Source organism: Ictidomys tridecemlineatus, chromosome 6 (assembly GCF_052094955.1).
Source record: "Ictidomys tridecemlineatus isolate mIctTri1 chromosome 6, mIctTri1.hap1, whole genome shotgun sequence".
NCBI classification, from domain to species: domain Eukaryota; kingdom Metazoa; phylum Chordata; class Mammalia; order Rodentia; family Sciuridae; genus Ictidomys; species Ictidomys tridecemlineatus.
In genome coordinates this window covers 123,794,398-123,808,405 of record NC_135482.1, presented here as the reverse complement: position 1 = coordinate 123,808,405, position 14,008 = coordinate 123,794,398, and the positions used below count along the sequence as shown (strand labels likewise).

Genomic DNA, 14,008 nt, shown 5'->3' with positions numbered 1-14,008 from the left:
GGCTGAGACAGGAGGATCACGAGTTCAAAGCCAGCCTCAGCAACTTAGCAAGGCACTAAGCAATTCAATGAGACCCTGTTTGTAAATAAAATACAAAAAAGGGCTCGAGATGTGGGTCAGTGGTTGAGTGCCCCTTAGTTCAATACCCAGTACCCCCCCAAAAAACTGCTTAATTGGGCTGAGGTTGTGGCTCAGTGGTAGAGCACTTGCCTGGCACATGTGAGGTACTGGGTTTGACCATAAGCACCACATAAAAATAAACAAAAAAAGGTTAAAAAACACTGCTTAATTAAGTCTAGGTCAGGATTAGTCTAGGTTGTAATCAAGATGTTGATGAGGACTATAGAATTCACTTTTTAAAAAGATGCGACATTACCTAGAGAGATCAGTTCTGCATCCTTGAGGCCCTTCCAGGGCCCTGCTTAGGCTGTGGCTTCAGACTTCCTGGAGCTTGCATTCCCCAACAAGAGCACCAGAGAACAAAGCCACATGTCTCTTATCCAGCCTCAATAGTCACACCCTACTTCAAATGGTGGTGTTTTGGCTACAAAATCAGGGTAGTAGAATATGGGAGGGAACTACAGTGAGGTAAGCAGCAGGAGGCAAGGATCATTGGGGCTTTGAGACCACTTGCCACAATAATTCATCCACATAAGTGAATACTAGAAATTACAAAACTTGAAAGTTCTTTTCCTTCCCTTCCATCCATTTAGGTGTACATTTGCCTTGATTCTGTAGAAAACCGTAGTCAGTATAACCATCATAGTAACACAGATGACATCAGCTGGGAATCGGAATCCGAGAGTCTTGAAGAAGCACTGCAGAGGTTTAATAAGAATGTAGAGACATTCCCTCCTCTGACAGATTTTAGAACAGGTATACTTTTTTTTTTTTTAAACAAAATAAGGTTTCTAGCAAAACTTGATTTTTGTAATGGACAGGAGTTTGGGTTATTGCTAATGCTAACTGTATTTTCTTATACTCATTTTACATGCATGAAATCTTCAAATTCCAAAGATAACTTGGATATAATCTCTCCTCCATTTTCTAGAGTAGGAAGGTAAACTAAAAGAGGAGTTAAGCAAATCCTCTGGGATATTTCTACTTCCCCAAAAATCTATATGTTGGGAAATTGACAGCATAAAGTATAAAAGATCATTTTCTAAGTATGAAGTTTTACCACTAGCTCAAATAGTGAAAGTTGCCATTTAGACTTTAATTGCAGTGATTCAATTATAAACCACCTACACTGATAATTTTGAGATGGGGGGACTCAAGACTGTCCTGGTTCATCAGGATTGGTTAAATTCCTTTTTTCTGTCCAGTCTGTTCTTTCAGGCTTTATTAAATATGCTTGATTCTCCTGTAAGGGAAATCTATTTAGTTTGTGGTTTGACAGTTCGTGAATACCAAGAGTGCCTATACATTTATATCAATATGTGATAGAGGTATATTTATTCATCAGAAGATACTTTATTTAGCAAAGGAAAAAGTATATCAACCTAATTCATGTCTTACCTTATTTTAATTTTTTTTTTTTAATTTTGAGACAGAGTCTCATTTAAGTTTATAAGGCTGGTCCTCAAACTTGTAATCCTTCTGCCTCAGCCTCTCCAGGGAGATTTTACTTTATTTATTTTATATTTTTTTCAGAGTGCAATGCTTATTTTGTTCTGTGACTACAAAAATATTGTCACAAATATCTATGATTATTAAGTACATAAGGTTATTAAAATACATTCTCTTACTGAAGTAGCACAAAAATATTACATAAACAAAATGAGAACAAGCATATTTCATTTGCTTAAATAACACTGAGAAAGCCACTGGAAAGCAGAGCTTCTGATGGGTTGGCAGGCAGCATGGAGTCCAGGGAGATTTTAATAGGTCATGCTCTACTTTTGGCTGATGAATATTGCTTGCAATTGCCTCCACCTGAAATGTTCTTCCCCAGACTGTAGGTGACAGTTTAAGTCTCTGTTCAAATGTTCCTTTATTGCAAGTCTTTCCTGACTTCTCAATATAAAACAGTCTCTACCTTCAGATGCCCCCAAATCTCCATCCTTCTTCTCACCTCTTTTAAATAGCACTGGAGTAGGTGACTCAGGGTCACCAGCAATTAGAGAAATACCTGACACAAGTAGGTGCTTATAAAATTATAAATATCAAATGAGTAAATAAAACTCATAGGTTTTTTTTTCATATATTCCCTGTTTACAGTCCAGAGGGAACAATTCCTTCTTCATTTTGTTCATATCTCAAGGGAAGTCACATGGAGTTCATGGAATTAAACATACATTATTTGTGCATTTTTGATGAATATTTTATACTTCAATAAAAATTTATTTAAAGTATGAAAGTTAAAGTAATGCATAGGTATGTTCAATAAGGAATTTATATCAAAGGAGGGTTTTTTGTGTTAAAATGACAAATAGGAGTTTCAGGGTTTTTTAAGTTCTATTTTAAAAAGCCATGTTTTTAAGGCTAGCAAGGTAAAGTTGGACTGTTAACAATATTTTCAGTTATTAACTATGCAGGACAGAACAGATAGATGAGATTCTTTATTTATTGATGATTTTATACCTTCAGGAATAACTAATAAAAAATTATTTGAGGGGGTAGGAATATATAGGTCAGTGGTAGAGTACTTGCCTAGCATGTACAAGGTACAGGGTTCAAGGCTCAGCACAGCAAAAATACATAATTGAAAAAATTTTAGATTACTTAAAATAAAGATCTTTGTACTTTAGAGTTGTGTAGTATTTCAATGTCATTTGTTCACAACTCTATTTTTCCTTGTGGAATTATCTAGAGAGCATGATATAGGAAGTAGAATAAGACAGGATATTGAGGCATATTCTACCTACTTTAAAATTTAGAAGAGTGTAAATACTATGCTGATGTTCCCAGTTTTATTCAAGCCTGCCATTCATTAACACACTTTATATTGAGAATTTGCACCAGATACCATATTAGGAATGTAAACTCTAATTCTGAACTCCAAAGAACAGGTAGATAGACATGTAATCTTAGTATAAAGTAACAGCTCATATTAAAGGCTGAGTATAATGCCACAGAATCACAGAGAAGGCTTTGATCAGTTATAGTCAGAACTTTTTAAGTCATGTTGAAAGAAGACTAGATATAAAAAGAAGAGCTCAGGATGGCCAGACATGGTAGCACACTGCTGTTTTTAGAGACTCAGGAGGCTGAGACAGGAGGATCACAAGTTCAAGACCAGCCTCAACAACTTGGCAAGACTCTGTCTCAAATAAAAAGGGGTGGAGATACAGCTCAGTGGCAGAGCACCCCTGAGTTCAGTACCCAATATCCACCCTCAAAAAGGGGGGACCTCAGGAGTGTGTTTGGTTTTTCTTTGTTTTTTTTCAGTCTATAGTTAATTTATTTTACAAATAGATAAAAGAACCAAGACAATACACAGTAGTGGCTTAGGAAAGATTATTGATATATAAACAAATGACATTGAAATACTACACACCTCTAAAGTACAAGGCAGAAAATAAATATCCAATATCTACTCACTAACCAACCAAAGAAATAATCACTTGTTGACACATATATGCTTACTACATGATGAAGACAGTTTTATAAGAAAGGGATTTATAGGGATCCAGCATTAAATGACTATAGCCACCTTGGTGGTAAACATCATCTCACTACCAGGTGACTCTGGCATATATTCCAAACTCTGTACGATAAGCAAATCCATTAACATAGTCAGCTGAGCATTTGTGATAGACACTGACATCTGAACTGTCTCTTAACTGACTTTTGACATGTTAACAGTATTTGAGAAAGCCCAGGTGCATTTTGGTCAGCTGTGGGATACCTTTGTCTAGCTTCCTCCTGCTGTAGGGTGAAGGGATTCTTTTGTCTTGCTGCCACACAAGACACTCCATAGTCTCCACTAAACTGCATTTTATATAATCCTGAATTTATCTGCTGCCTTCTTTGGTTTAAGTTACCTTTTGCCTTTGGCAGCCAGTTCTTGAACACTGTTTTCGGTTGATTTTTGTTTTAACAACTAAAGGTGCTTAAGTTCCTTTTTAATAATTTTTTAAAATAAGAATATGATTTAATGAAGGCATAAAATAAATATCCAATATCTACTCAATAACCAACCAAAGAAATAAAATGTTGATGGTACTTTAAAATTAAAGATACCTAAGGGTTTGGGTTGTGGCTCAGCGGTAGAGCACTTGCCTAGCATCTGCGAGGCCCTGGGTTCAATCCTCAGCACCACATAAAAATAAATAAATAAAACAAAGGTACTGTGTCCAACTAAACTAAAAAATAAATATTTAAAAAAAAAGTTTAAGATACCTGGCAAATCTTAATGACTCCCCAAAAGACTGAGTTAGGTAAGAGTAAAGGCACCTGAGAATTTCTCAGTTCCAGGTGACTAGACAGAAAAATGCAAGCTATCAGCTAAAGCAAATACTTATTTCATTATTCATTAGGCACTATACATAAACACTTTACATATATGAAGTCTCAATGTAACAATTCTTCCATGCTAACCAATAAATGAGCTTCATTCTGCCATTATAAATCATTAGATCATGGGTATTCTTATGTTATGGGTTTAGGCAAATAAATGCAAGACAACAATATAAATATTGATTTTCTAGATTTAGCAACTGCTCTACACAGACTTTTCAGGACTACATACTAATTTTAAAGTGCAGGCCAGGCGCAGTGGCGCACACCTCTGATCCTAGGCTAAGACAGGAAGATTGCAAGTTCAAAGCCAGCCTTATCAACAGCGAGGCGCTAAAGCAACTTCGTGAGACCCTGTCTCTAAATAAAATACAGAATAGGGCTGGGGATGTGACTTAGTGGTCAAGTGCCCCTGAGCTCAATCCCCAGTACCCCAAAAAGAATAAAGTGCATATTAGGCTTTGGCCTTTCTAATATCGTAAACATTAAATTAATATGAAATAACCTATAAACTCTTAAAAGAGATCTAATTTCTTACAGGCTTCTTTGATAAACATCAAGTTCTTCATCTGGTACGAATTGTAAAGAACATCTAAGAGTACCCCACTAAAATCCATTTGAAGCATGTTTTACCTTCTCCTTTTCTTCCTCATGTACCACAATTTGAATTTTGTTCTTAAGTCTCTGAATATTTTAAGTCATTGATTCTGTGGTCTCTTCTTAGTAATGTCAGACCTCCTCCTTCATTAGCTCTATCTCATGCCTTCTCCATTTTCTGTAGATCTGAAACATTAAATATTTCAGCTTTCTGGGAGGAACTTTCATGGTTTCACACAATTATAGCAATCTTATTTTCAGGTAGTTGATACTGAATTTGTTCTTTTTCCTTAATAGTATTACTCAGAATTGCTATTATTATTGATTGTATCATAGTTTGCAAATGCTGTCTGGTACTCTTGAAAGAGACTGCCAGGTTTTTCTCTGTTGGATACTGTCTTTATCTGTTTTATATTAGTATGTTTTACTTGTAAAAAAATTTGAAGAAGATAAGTACTTTGGATGATTTTTTTTTCCTGTTCTTCTAACCTGTTTCTCTGACAACTCCAGTTCCTCATTATTGAATTTTCTTTTTGAATTTCTTTTCAACTGTTAAGACTTTTTCTCAGAAGGATTTGCTTTACCAGGCATTTTGATCACTGATTCTTCTTCAGTCTCTCAGGGACTTGCACTCCTAAAAGAAAATTCTTGATAGAGGAACAGACATGAATATGATGAAGTACAGTCATTAAGATTTTAAATTAAGTAATCATGTTGAGGTGACTAATTGAGTACATGATGTAGGAATTGCTTGCAAGGCTCTGAAGAAGCCCATAAATTGCAGTGTTACGGACTATATGCAGGCAGTTAAGATTCCATTGAAAATTTTAAAATAAGAGCAGTGTAATTGAACTTATAAAATTTAATTAATATGGTTGTTTAACACAGAAGGATTGGATGACAGCATTGAAAACAGGAACTATAGAAACTATTTCTTTTCCCTTGCAAAACATAACCCAAACTATGAGAGGTTTGGAAGAAGTGGACTGGTAGCAAGGTGATCTAAGCCATGAAAATAAAATTAGGAATTCTAAGGATGTGAAAGTGGCTTTGTTCAAAGCTTAATGTTAAGGAATTAGTAAGGCAAGTTTATAAAATATGAACAGTAGAGGCTAACATAAAGCAATTCTCTATTCTGGGTAGTGAGCATATGGTTGTTATATTTACATCTTTGTACTTTTTTAGATTAAAATATTTTTAAGAAAATCAGAGTCAGGGCTGGAGTTGTAGTGCTTACCTAGCATTGTGAGGCCCTGGATTTGATTCTCAGCACCACATATAAATAAATAAGGTCCACTGACAATAAAAAAAAATATTCAGAAAAAAAGAATCATAGACAATTTTATGATTTTCCCCTTTTCCTGCCTTTCCAGAAATGCCTTGCCTTGCAGAATATGCTGATGGCTTATGGTATAGAGCAAAGATTGTATCCATTAAAGAGTTTAATCCTTTATCTGTCCTGGTACAGTTTGTTGATTATGGATCAACTGAAAAGCTGACAGTAAACAGGTAAAAAAAAAAAAAAAGTCAAATAATGATTCCTTTTTGTTTTGGGAGAAGATCTTACCTCTGCTTTTAAAAGAAAAAAAACTAAAGCTGATTATGTATTAATGATTTTTAGTCTAGATTTTTATTGTGATAAGATATACATAAATTTATTAACGGTTTTTAAATATATAATTAATTGGCTTTAAATACTTACACAGTGCTACACAACTAGCACCACTTTTCATTTCCAGAACTTTTTCATCAAACAGAAGCTCTGTTATCAAACAACCCATTTGACACCCCCCGCAAGCCTCTAATAACTCATCTACTTTGAAAGACTCAAAGTACTTTATATAAGTAAAATCATACAGTATTCATCCTTTTGTCTTATTTACTTAGCATTATTCCCAGGATTCATCCATGTTGTAGCATGTGCCAGAATTTCATTTTTTTTCTTTTTGAATTTTTTTTATTGGTTGTTCACAACATTACAAAGCTCTTGACATATCATATTTCATACATTAGATTGAAGTGGGTTATGAACTCCCAATTTTACCCCAAATGCAGATTGCAGAATCACGTCGGTTACACATCCACAATTTTACATAATGCCCAATTAGTAATTGTTGTATTCTGCTACCTTTCCTATCCCCTACTATCCCCCCTCCCCTCCCCTCCCATCTTCTCTCTCTACCCCATCTACTGTAATTCGTTACTCTCCTTGTTTATTTTTCCATTCCCCTCACAACCTTATATGTAATTTTGTATAGCAATGAGGGTCTCCCTTCATTTCCATGCAATTTCCCTTTTCTCTCCCTTTCCCTCCCATCTCATGTCTCTGTTTAATGTTAGTCTTTTTTTCCTGTTCTTCCTCCCTGCTCTGTTCATAGTTGCTCTAGATGAATGGATAAAAAAAATGTGGCATCTATACACAATGGAGTACTATGCAGCAATAAAAAATGACAAAATCATAGAATTTGCAGGGAAATGGATGGCACTAGAGCAGATTATGCTTAGTGAAGCTAGCCAATCCCTAAAAAAACAAATACCAAATGTCAGAATTTCGTTTTTTAAGGCTGAATAATACACACCACATCTTATTTATCCATTTGTCCATCAGTGGATGCTTGTGTTGCTTCCACCTTTTTACCTGTTGTGAATATTGTTCGTATCAACGTGTATACAAATATCTGAAATCCTGTTATCAATTATTTTAGATATATATTCAGAAATGGAATTATTAGATCAAATATTCTAAGTTTATTTTTTGAGGAACTGTCATAAACTGGTTTCTATAACAGGTACACCACTTTATATTCCCATTAGCAGTTCCCCCAGGGATTCTAGTTTTTCACCAACAGTGGTTTCCTATTTGAGGGGTTTGTCTCTCTCCCACCTCTGTTCCTTCCTTTCCTGCCCTCCCACCTTGCCCTCCTTCCCTTCACATCCTAATGGGTGCAAGTTAGGAACACCTTGTGAATTGTATTTGCCTTTCCCTAATCATCAGTGATGTTGAACATCTTTTCATGTGCTTTTTTATCATTTGTATATCTCTTTGGAGAAATGTCCATTTTTATTTATAGTTTCCTCCATTCCATGGGCTGCCTTAACACTATAATTATGTTCTTTAATTCACAGAAGTTTTTACTTTTGAGATCCATTTTATTTGGTTTTTCTTTTCTTGGTTATGCTTTTAGTTTCATAGCAAAATCCAGCATCATGAAGCTTTTCCCTTGTATTTTCTCCTAAGAGTTTTATAGTTTCAACTGTAAAGAGAATTTGAATTGCAACATTCTAAACATTTAAAAAATTTCTTTTGTGACAGACTGCGTCAAATTCCTCTTCATCTTATGCAGTACCCAGCCCGAGCCATAAAAGTTCTCTTGGCTGGTTTTAAACCTCCTATAAGAGACTCAGGAAAGACAAGAATACCATATTGTCCCAAGTGGAGCATGGAGGCATTGTGGGCCATGATAGATTGTCTTCAAGGAAAACAGCTCTATGCTTCCTCCATGGTAAATATCTATCTTTATTAGCCAAAATTCTCTTAAAAACTATTTCCAGCAGTTCCTATTAATTTTGTAGTGTTTTGTTTCTATGTAAATCTACATGCAGAAATGTAATAGTTAAGGCATAAAAAGCTGTGCATACTACAAGAAAAAAAAGATTTGTTAAATGGTATTTTAGCTTATATATAACAAAATTTATTATCTCTATCATGATAGGTAATGAGTAAGATTTAAATAATCAAGCTATATAACTTGTAATTAAAGAACTTGTAAATTAATGAGGGGAAACAAACATGCAAACCACTACTTAATCTGAGTTAGAATGCAATAAGTATTACCACAGAGGTATGGGTTAGGTTAATTTGCAGGGATGAGGATTATCATAGAAACATATCTGTATTATAGAAATCCCCAATCTCCTTCCCAGTAAGGCAGTCAGCTAGACTGGTGCTAGATGGAAAGTTGACCTTCAGAAGTTGTCCTCATCCTTATTACTGGTATTGACCCTGCCTGCCTCCCTCCTTCCTTTATGTTACCTGCCTGGTCCCATCCATGACTTTGGAATTTACACATAAGGTATGATGAGTTCATGAGACAGTAATGTTACTAGAAAGTGCTGTTTAAAAAACCCCTATGCATGTCACAGTGGTGTGTGTGTAGAGTTCATGTAGGATTTCGCTCAAGAAGCCAGGGCAAGTATTTTTACAAATAAGTATTTTTTTCACCTTTGTGAATAACAATCAGATATACTCCGTTTATGCAAACAGGGGACTTTGAGTGTGGAGCGCAGATCAACTTTAACATGGATACTGGTAATTAATTAAAGTCCATCTAGGAAAACATTGAGACTTAATTACAGTTTAGATAGAGCAGAAGAATGGATTTAGCAGGAAACATTGCTGATGCCCTTTGGAAATACAAAGTATAAATTAGAAATAAGTCTAGAGAATGACTTTTCCCTCCTATGTATTGAATGGCCAGAGTAGGAAGGAAAGGGCAGCAAAGACATGGTTTTGTTGAAAGCTGTATCTTTCAATTTTAGGCTCAGGCACCAGAACAAATAGTGACATTATATGAAGATGAACAGTATCCAGTTCATATGTCGTTAGTAGAAATGGGGCTGGCAGACAGAGATGAATGATGTAAGTGTACTTTCTCATCCACTCTTCCAATTGACATGAAGCATGTGACTGCCATAGCATAAATAATGCTGAATTGCTTATAAAAGCACCCTTTGATTTTCCTTGATTCTCAAAGAAATGACAACAAAATTCTACAAGAATCTCTCCTCCAAATTTCTTCTTAGGCCCTTCTTACCTCTTGAGCATCAGCATCAGAGGCCCCATATTTATGAGAACACTGGAATGGCTGTTGTGACTGTCCTAGTACTAGATGGGTATGGGGCAAGCAGGACAGTGAGCACCATAAGTAATTCAGGGCATATGACTGTGGTGTGCATATGGCATGACTGAACAGTTAGCTCCTGATAGCACTGGGTTAACAGATACCTCTTATTTTATTCATTCACATAACTCTTGTGATTCAACAACTATATGTGAACAATTTACATAAAGCAGAGGTTTAAAGTAACACATATTTTGTTTTTTAGGTATAGACAGTGCAGAACATCTACAAGAGACCAGAGGGAAGTTTTCTGTTTTATTTCAGGCTTAGTTTTCTTCATTTGTTCTGCAAGTAGTGCTGTTCTTTTTTTCTCCCCCTTATTCTTACATGTTGAACTGATAAAAATGGCGTGAAAAAGTCAATAAACATATTTGCTTTCAAATGTTTTCATGTTTTGTTTTACTATAAATTTAAATAGTTTAAGAAAAATGAACTTTTTAAACATTTTTAGATGTTGATGAACCTTTATTTTATTCATTTATATGTGGTACTGAGAATTGAACCCAGTGCTTCACACATGATAGGCAAGTAAGTGCTCTGCCACTGAGCCACAACCCCAGCTCATATAAACTTAATGATTGTGCTTAAGACAGACATCATGTGATTTGACATTTAGACTTCTCACATGGGTCTTTATGATTTCACTGTATATGAATGTATTCATAAATCAGACACACTGTTGCTCTGTGTATTTTTTAATGATGTGGAATCACACTGTTAACTTTTATTTTCTATTTTATTTGCACTAGTAGCTATATTGGTGTGTGTAGATTTATTTTACTCACTTTCACTGCTATACCCATTTTGTGCATGATTTATTAGGTATCAGATATCTGATTACCAGTTTTTTCTTAAAGGCCTCATGTGAGAGGTTTTCTAGTATATATACGTATAATAGTGGGATTTGCTGGGTCATAGGGTAATTACTTTCTAAAAAAAATGGTTATCTAAAGTTTACCAGAGTATAGCCAGACCTTTGTATGCCAGAATATGACATGAGTATAAAAAGGTGTATCATTGTTTTAATGTGCATTTAATATGCATTTTCTAGTTTATTAACAGAATTATATTCATAGCCTTGGTTCAATTTTCTGTTGAGTTATAATTTTACTGATTTACTATAGTAATCTTTTGTCAGGCTTATGTATCATCTAGTCTTCTAGCCTATGGCTTTTGGTGGGGTGGGTATGGGTTGCTGGGTATTGAAACTAGAACATCTCTATGTGAGGAAAGGGCTTTACCACTGAGCTGAGCCCTTTTCATTTTAAGACAGGGTCTTGCCACCAAGTTGCCCATGCTGGCCTCAATCATGCATTTCTTTGCCTCTGCCTCCTGAGTAGCTGGGATTATAGATGTGCACCACCACAACCAGCATCCTTTTCCCTTTCTTGTACTAGCTTTTGACATTTTTTCACTCTATTTATAACCTTTAAGATTTGTGTGGGTTTGTGTGTGTGTGTGTGTGTGTGTGTGTCTTATTTAAAAATTCTTCTTTTCATGAAAAAGTTGTGAACTTTTGTTTTCATATTCAGTTTTTAAATCACCTGGAATTGATTTTTTCTTCTTCTTCTTCTTCTTCTTTTTTTTTTTTTTTTGCTACCAAGGATCGAACTCAGGGGTACTCAAGATAGATCTCACCGAGTTGCTGAATCTGGTTTTGAACTCACAATGCTCCTCTCTCAGTCTCCCCTGCAATTGGGATTACAGGAATGCACCACAGCACGGGCTGATACATTCTTTTTTTAAAATGAGTCATTATCAACTTACTTTCCTACCCTGGGGAGGTGGCATACACCAGCTACTCAGAGGCTAAGGCAGGAGGATTGCAAGTTCCAAGCCAGCAATGTAGTGAGACCCTATCCAAAGTAAAATTTTTAAAAGATGAGGAGGATATAGCTTAGTGGTAGAGCACCCCCGAGTGCAAATACAAAAAAAATCTATTTTTTTAAACCAAGGTATGATCAAAATTTATTGTCCTATTTATGATATAGAGTAGGTGACTGACTTGCCCTTCTTCAAGACACCTCGCTTCTGTCAGCCTACAGCATCACTGGTGATAACAAAGGTGCGGTCCATCAGTACCAGGCTAGTTACTTATTCACAGCCACCTCTCTTTCAGGTGTCCTATTTTTTCAGCCTTGTTATAACTAATTAGTATAAGATTATATACCACTACCTGTAATACTGTTGGAAATATATGTAACTTCCCTCTGTTGATCATTGTAACTAATACCAATTGAACACTAATATTCTGGCTAGAGAGAGAGAGACATCCGAGTATGCACTCTGTGCAAGTCCATGTTCTATGGCTGCTGTGCCTGGGAGGCATTTATGTGACATACATCTTGTACTTCCTGGTTTTTACAACCATCTCCAATGCAAAACATTATTTAGAAACTTGTACATAGACTAAGGAAAACATCATAACGTATGAACTAACAGTAGAAAGACAGAATAGGTGACTTATAAATGAAAGCTGTCGTTGTGCATTTCAAATATAAAATGAAGAAACTATGCATTCCTGCAAACAATCTTTTTACATTTATTCACACACATACATACAGAATCTATAATAAATTAAACAGAATTCACAAGAAATATACATTTTTGACAGGAAAATCAGTATTCATGATTATAGTCACACAAGGATCATTACAAGTCTGTGTCCATTAGGACATTACCATCCTTGTCCTTAACTCGTACTCGACCAGATGTATACTTGGTTTCTTGATGACCATTTGTATAGACAGTTTTAACAGTGCCATCTGGATATTCCCTTCTCTTGAACTGGGAGGTATGGAGTTCTCTTTGGCCATTATTAAACTCTATGATTTTGTTGCCGTCACTGTAAAAATTAAAATAGAATTTCTTTAAAAATATGTAATAGGGCTGAGGCGTAACTCGGTGGCAGAGCACTAGCCTAGCATGCCTAGCCTGGGTTCAATCCCAGCACCACTAAAAAAAGAAAAAGAAAAATGTGCACACAAAGGGAAAGAAAACTCCTTAAAAGTAACCTTTTGATTCTGCAGTTATTTTTCTTGTGGACAATACCTTTAGTCCTTATTACAGCTCCATGTTCTTTCTGTAGAATTTCTGCTGCAGGCTAACAGCTTCAGTTATCAGATAAAGTTTGCTTTAATAAACATTTTTAGTACAAAAATGCCTGTTTTTTTTTTAATGTTATATGTGTTCTGCTTCTAAAAAGTTGATCATTATATTAAAATCTAGCTATTTGGGAGTTTTTGTGGTTTTGTTTTGACCCTCCTTTCACTAAGTTAAAAGCATCCAAGTGCTTGTTCTGTATCAGGTAGGGAAGAAAGCTGTACTTGGGAAGGGCATGATTAGACTTAGGACAGCCTATTTTGAAACAATGAAAAAGGCCAATAGGCCATGATAGCACACATTTGTAATCCCAGTTACTTGGGAGACTAAGGCAGCAGGCTCTCCAGTTCAGGCCAGCCTCAACAACTGAAATCCTGCCTCAAAAAAGGGGGGCTGAGGGCTAGGGTTGTGGTTCAGCAGTGGAGCGCTGGCACGAAGCCCTGGGTTTGGTCCTCAGCACCCCATACAGGGGTAAACGGGTGAAGTAGGGGTGTTGTGTCCAACTACAACTAAAAAATACATCTTCAGCCCCCGGGCCCCCTTTTCATTTAATAACTCATGATAGCCTCAGGGCTCAATCCCTACTACCACAATAAAATCCCTAGTACCACAATAAAATTTTTTTAAAGCAGAGAATGAAAAAATTAACACCAAGTTGATTGCCTGATGTGTGGACATTCAAACTGAACTCTGACACAAGTCTAATGAGAAGTATAGGCTGGGGTAGAAGACTAGGAATCACCACTTCTGAACAAAGACTGGTACTAGTACTGTGTGGTTTCTTCTTTTCCTACAAATGTAATGGCTGCATGAGGAGTACATGTATGGGGACTCCAAAGCCATTCTGAGAAGCTACTGCTTACCCAGGAGATTCCTGCCCTCCACAGTGTCAGCAGCATTTAAAAACTGATCAGAAACATAAATTACTGGAGTAGGGGACTCATCAA

General features: G+C 35.9%; 2 protein-coding genes and 1 pseudogene across 12 annotated transcripts in view; 1 reads left to right on the top strand and 2 right to left on the bottom strand.

Moving 5' to 3' along the window:
- The window catches only part of Rnf17 (ring finger protein 17), a 123,083-nt gene extending 112,742 nt beyond the window's left edge, over window positions 1-10,341 (top strand). For 3 of the 4 annotated variants that reach the window (XM_078015734.1, XM_078015733.1, XM_078015732.1), the window contains 5 exons: window positions 714-876; window positions 6,432-6,567; window positions 8,372-8,561; window positions 9,598-9,697; window positions 10,165-10,341. In XM_078015734.1, the coding sequence (XP_077871860.1) occupies window positions 714-876; window positions 6,432-6,567; window positions 8,372-8,561; window positions 9,598-9,696 (588 nt within the window). In that variant the 3' untranslated portion in view covers window position 9,697; window positions 10,165-10,341. Of the gene's footprint in view, window positions 1-713; window positions 877-6,431; window positions 6,568-8,371; window positions 8,562-9,597; window positions 9,698-10,164 lie in introns of those variants that run through there. The other variant, XM_078015735.1, reaches the window with a different exon arrangement.
- LOC144365021 (centromere protein Q pseudogene) lies at window positions 4,486-5,758 on the bottom strand (annotated as a pseudogene).
- A 2,136-nt stretch (window positions 10,342-12,477) lies between the features above and the next one.
- Cpap (centrosome assembly and centriole elongation protein) overlaps window positions 12,478-14,008 on the bottom strand; it is a 52,148-nt gene continuing 50,617 nt past the window's right edge. For all 8 annotated transcript variants that reach the window (XM_078015736.1, XM_078015740.1, XM_078015741.1 and 5 more), the window contains one exon: window positions 12,478-12,804. In XM_078015736.1, coding sequence (XP_077871862.1) covers window positions 12,612-12,804 — 193 coding nt within the window. In that variant the 3' untranslated portion in view covers window positions 12,478-12,611. The remainder of the gene's footprint in view (window positions 12,805-14,008) is intronic.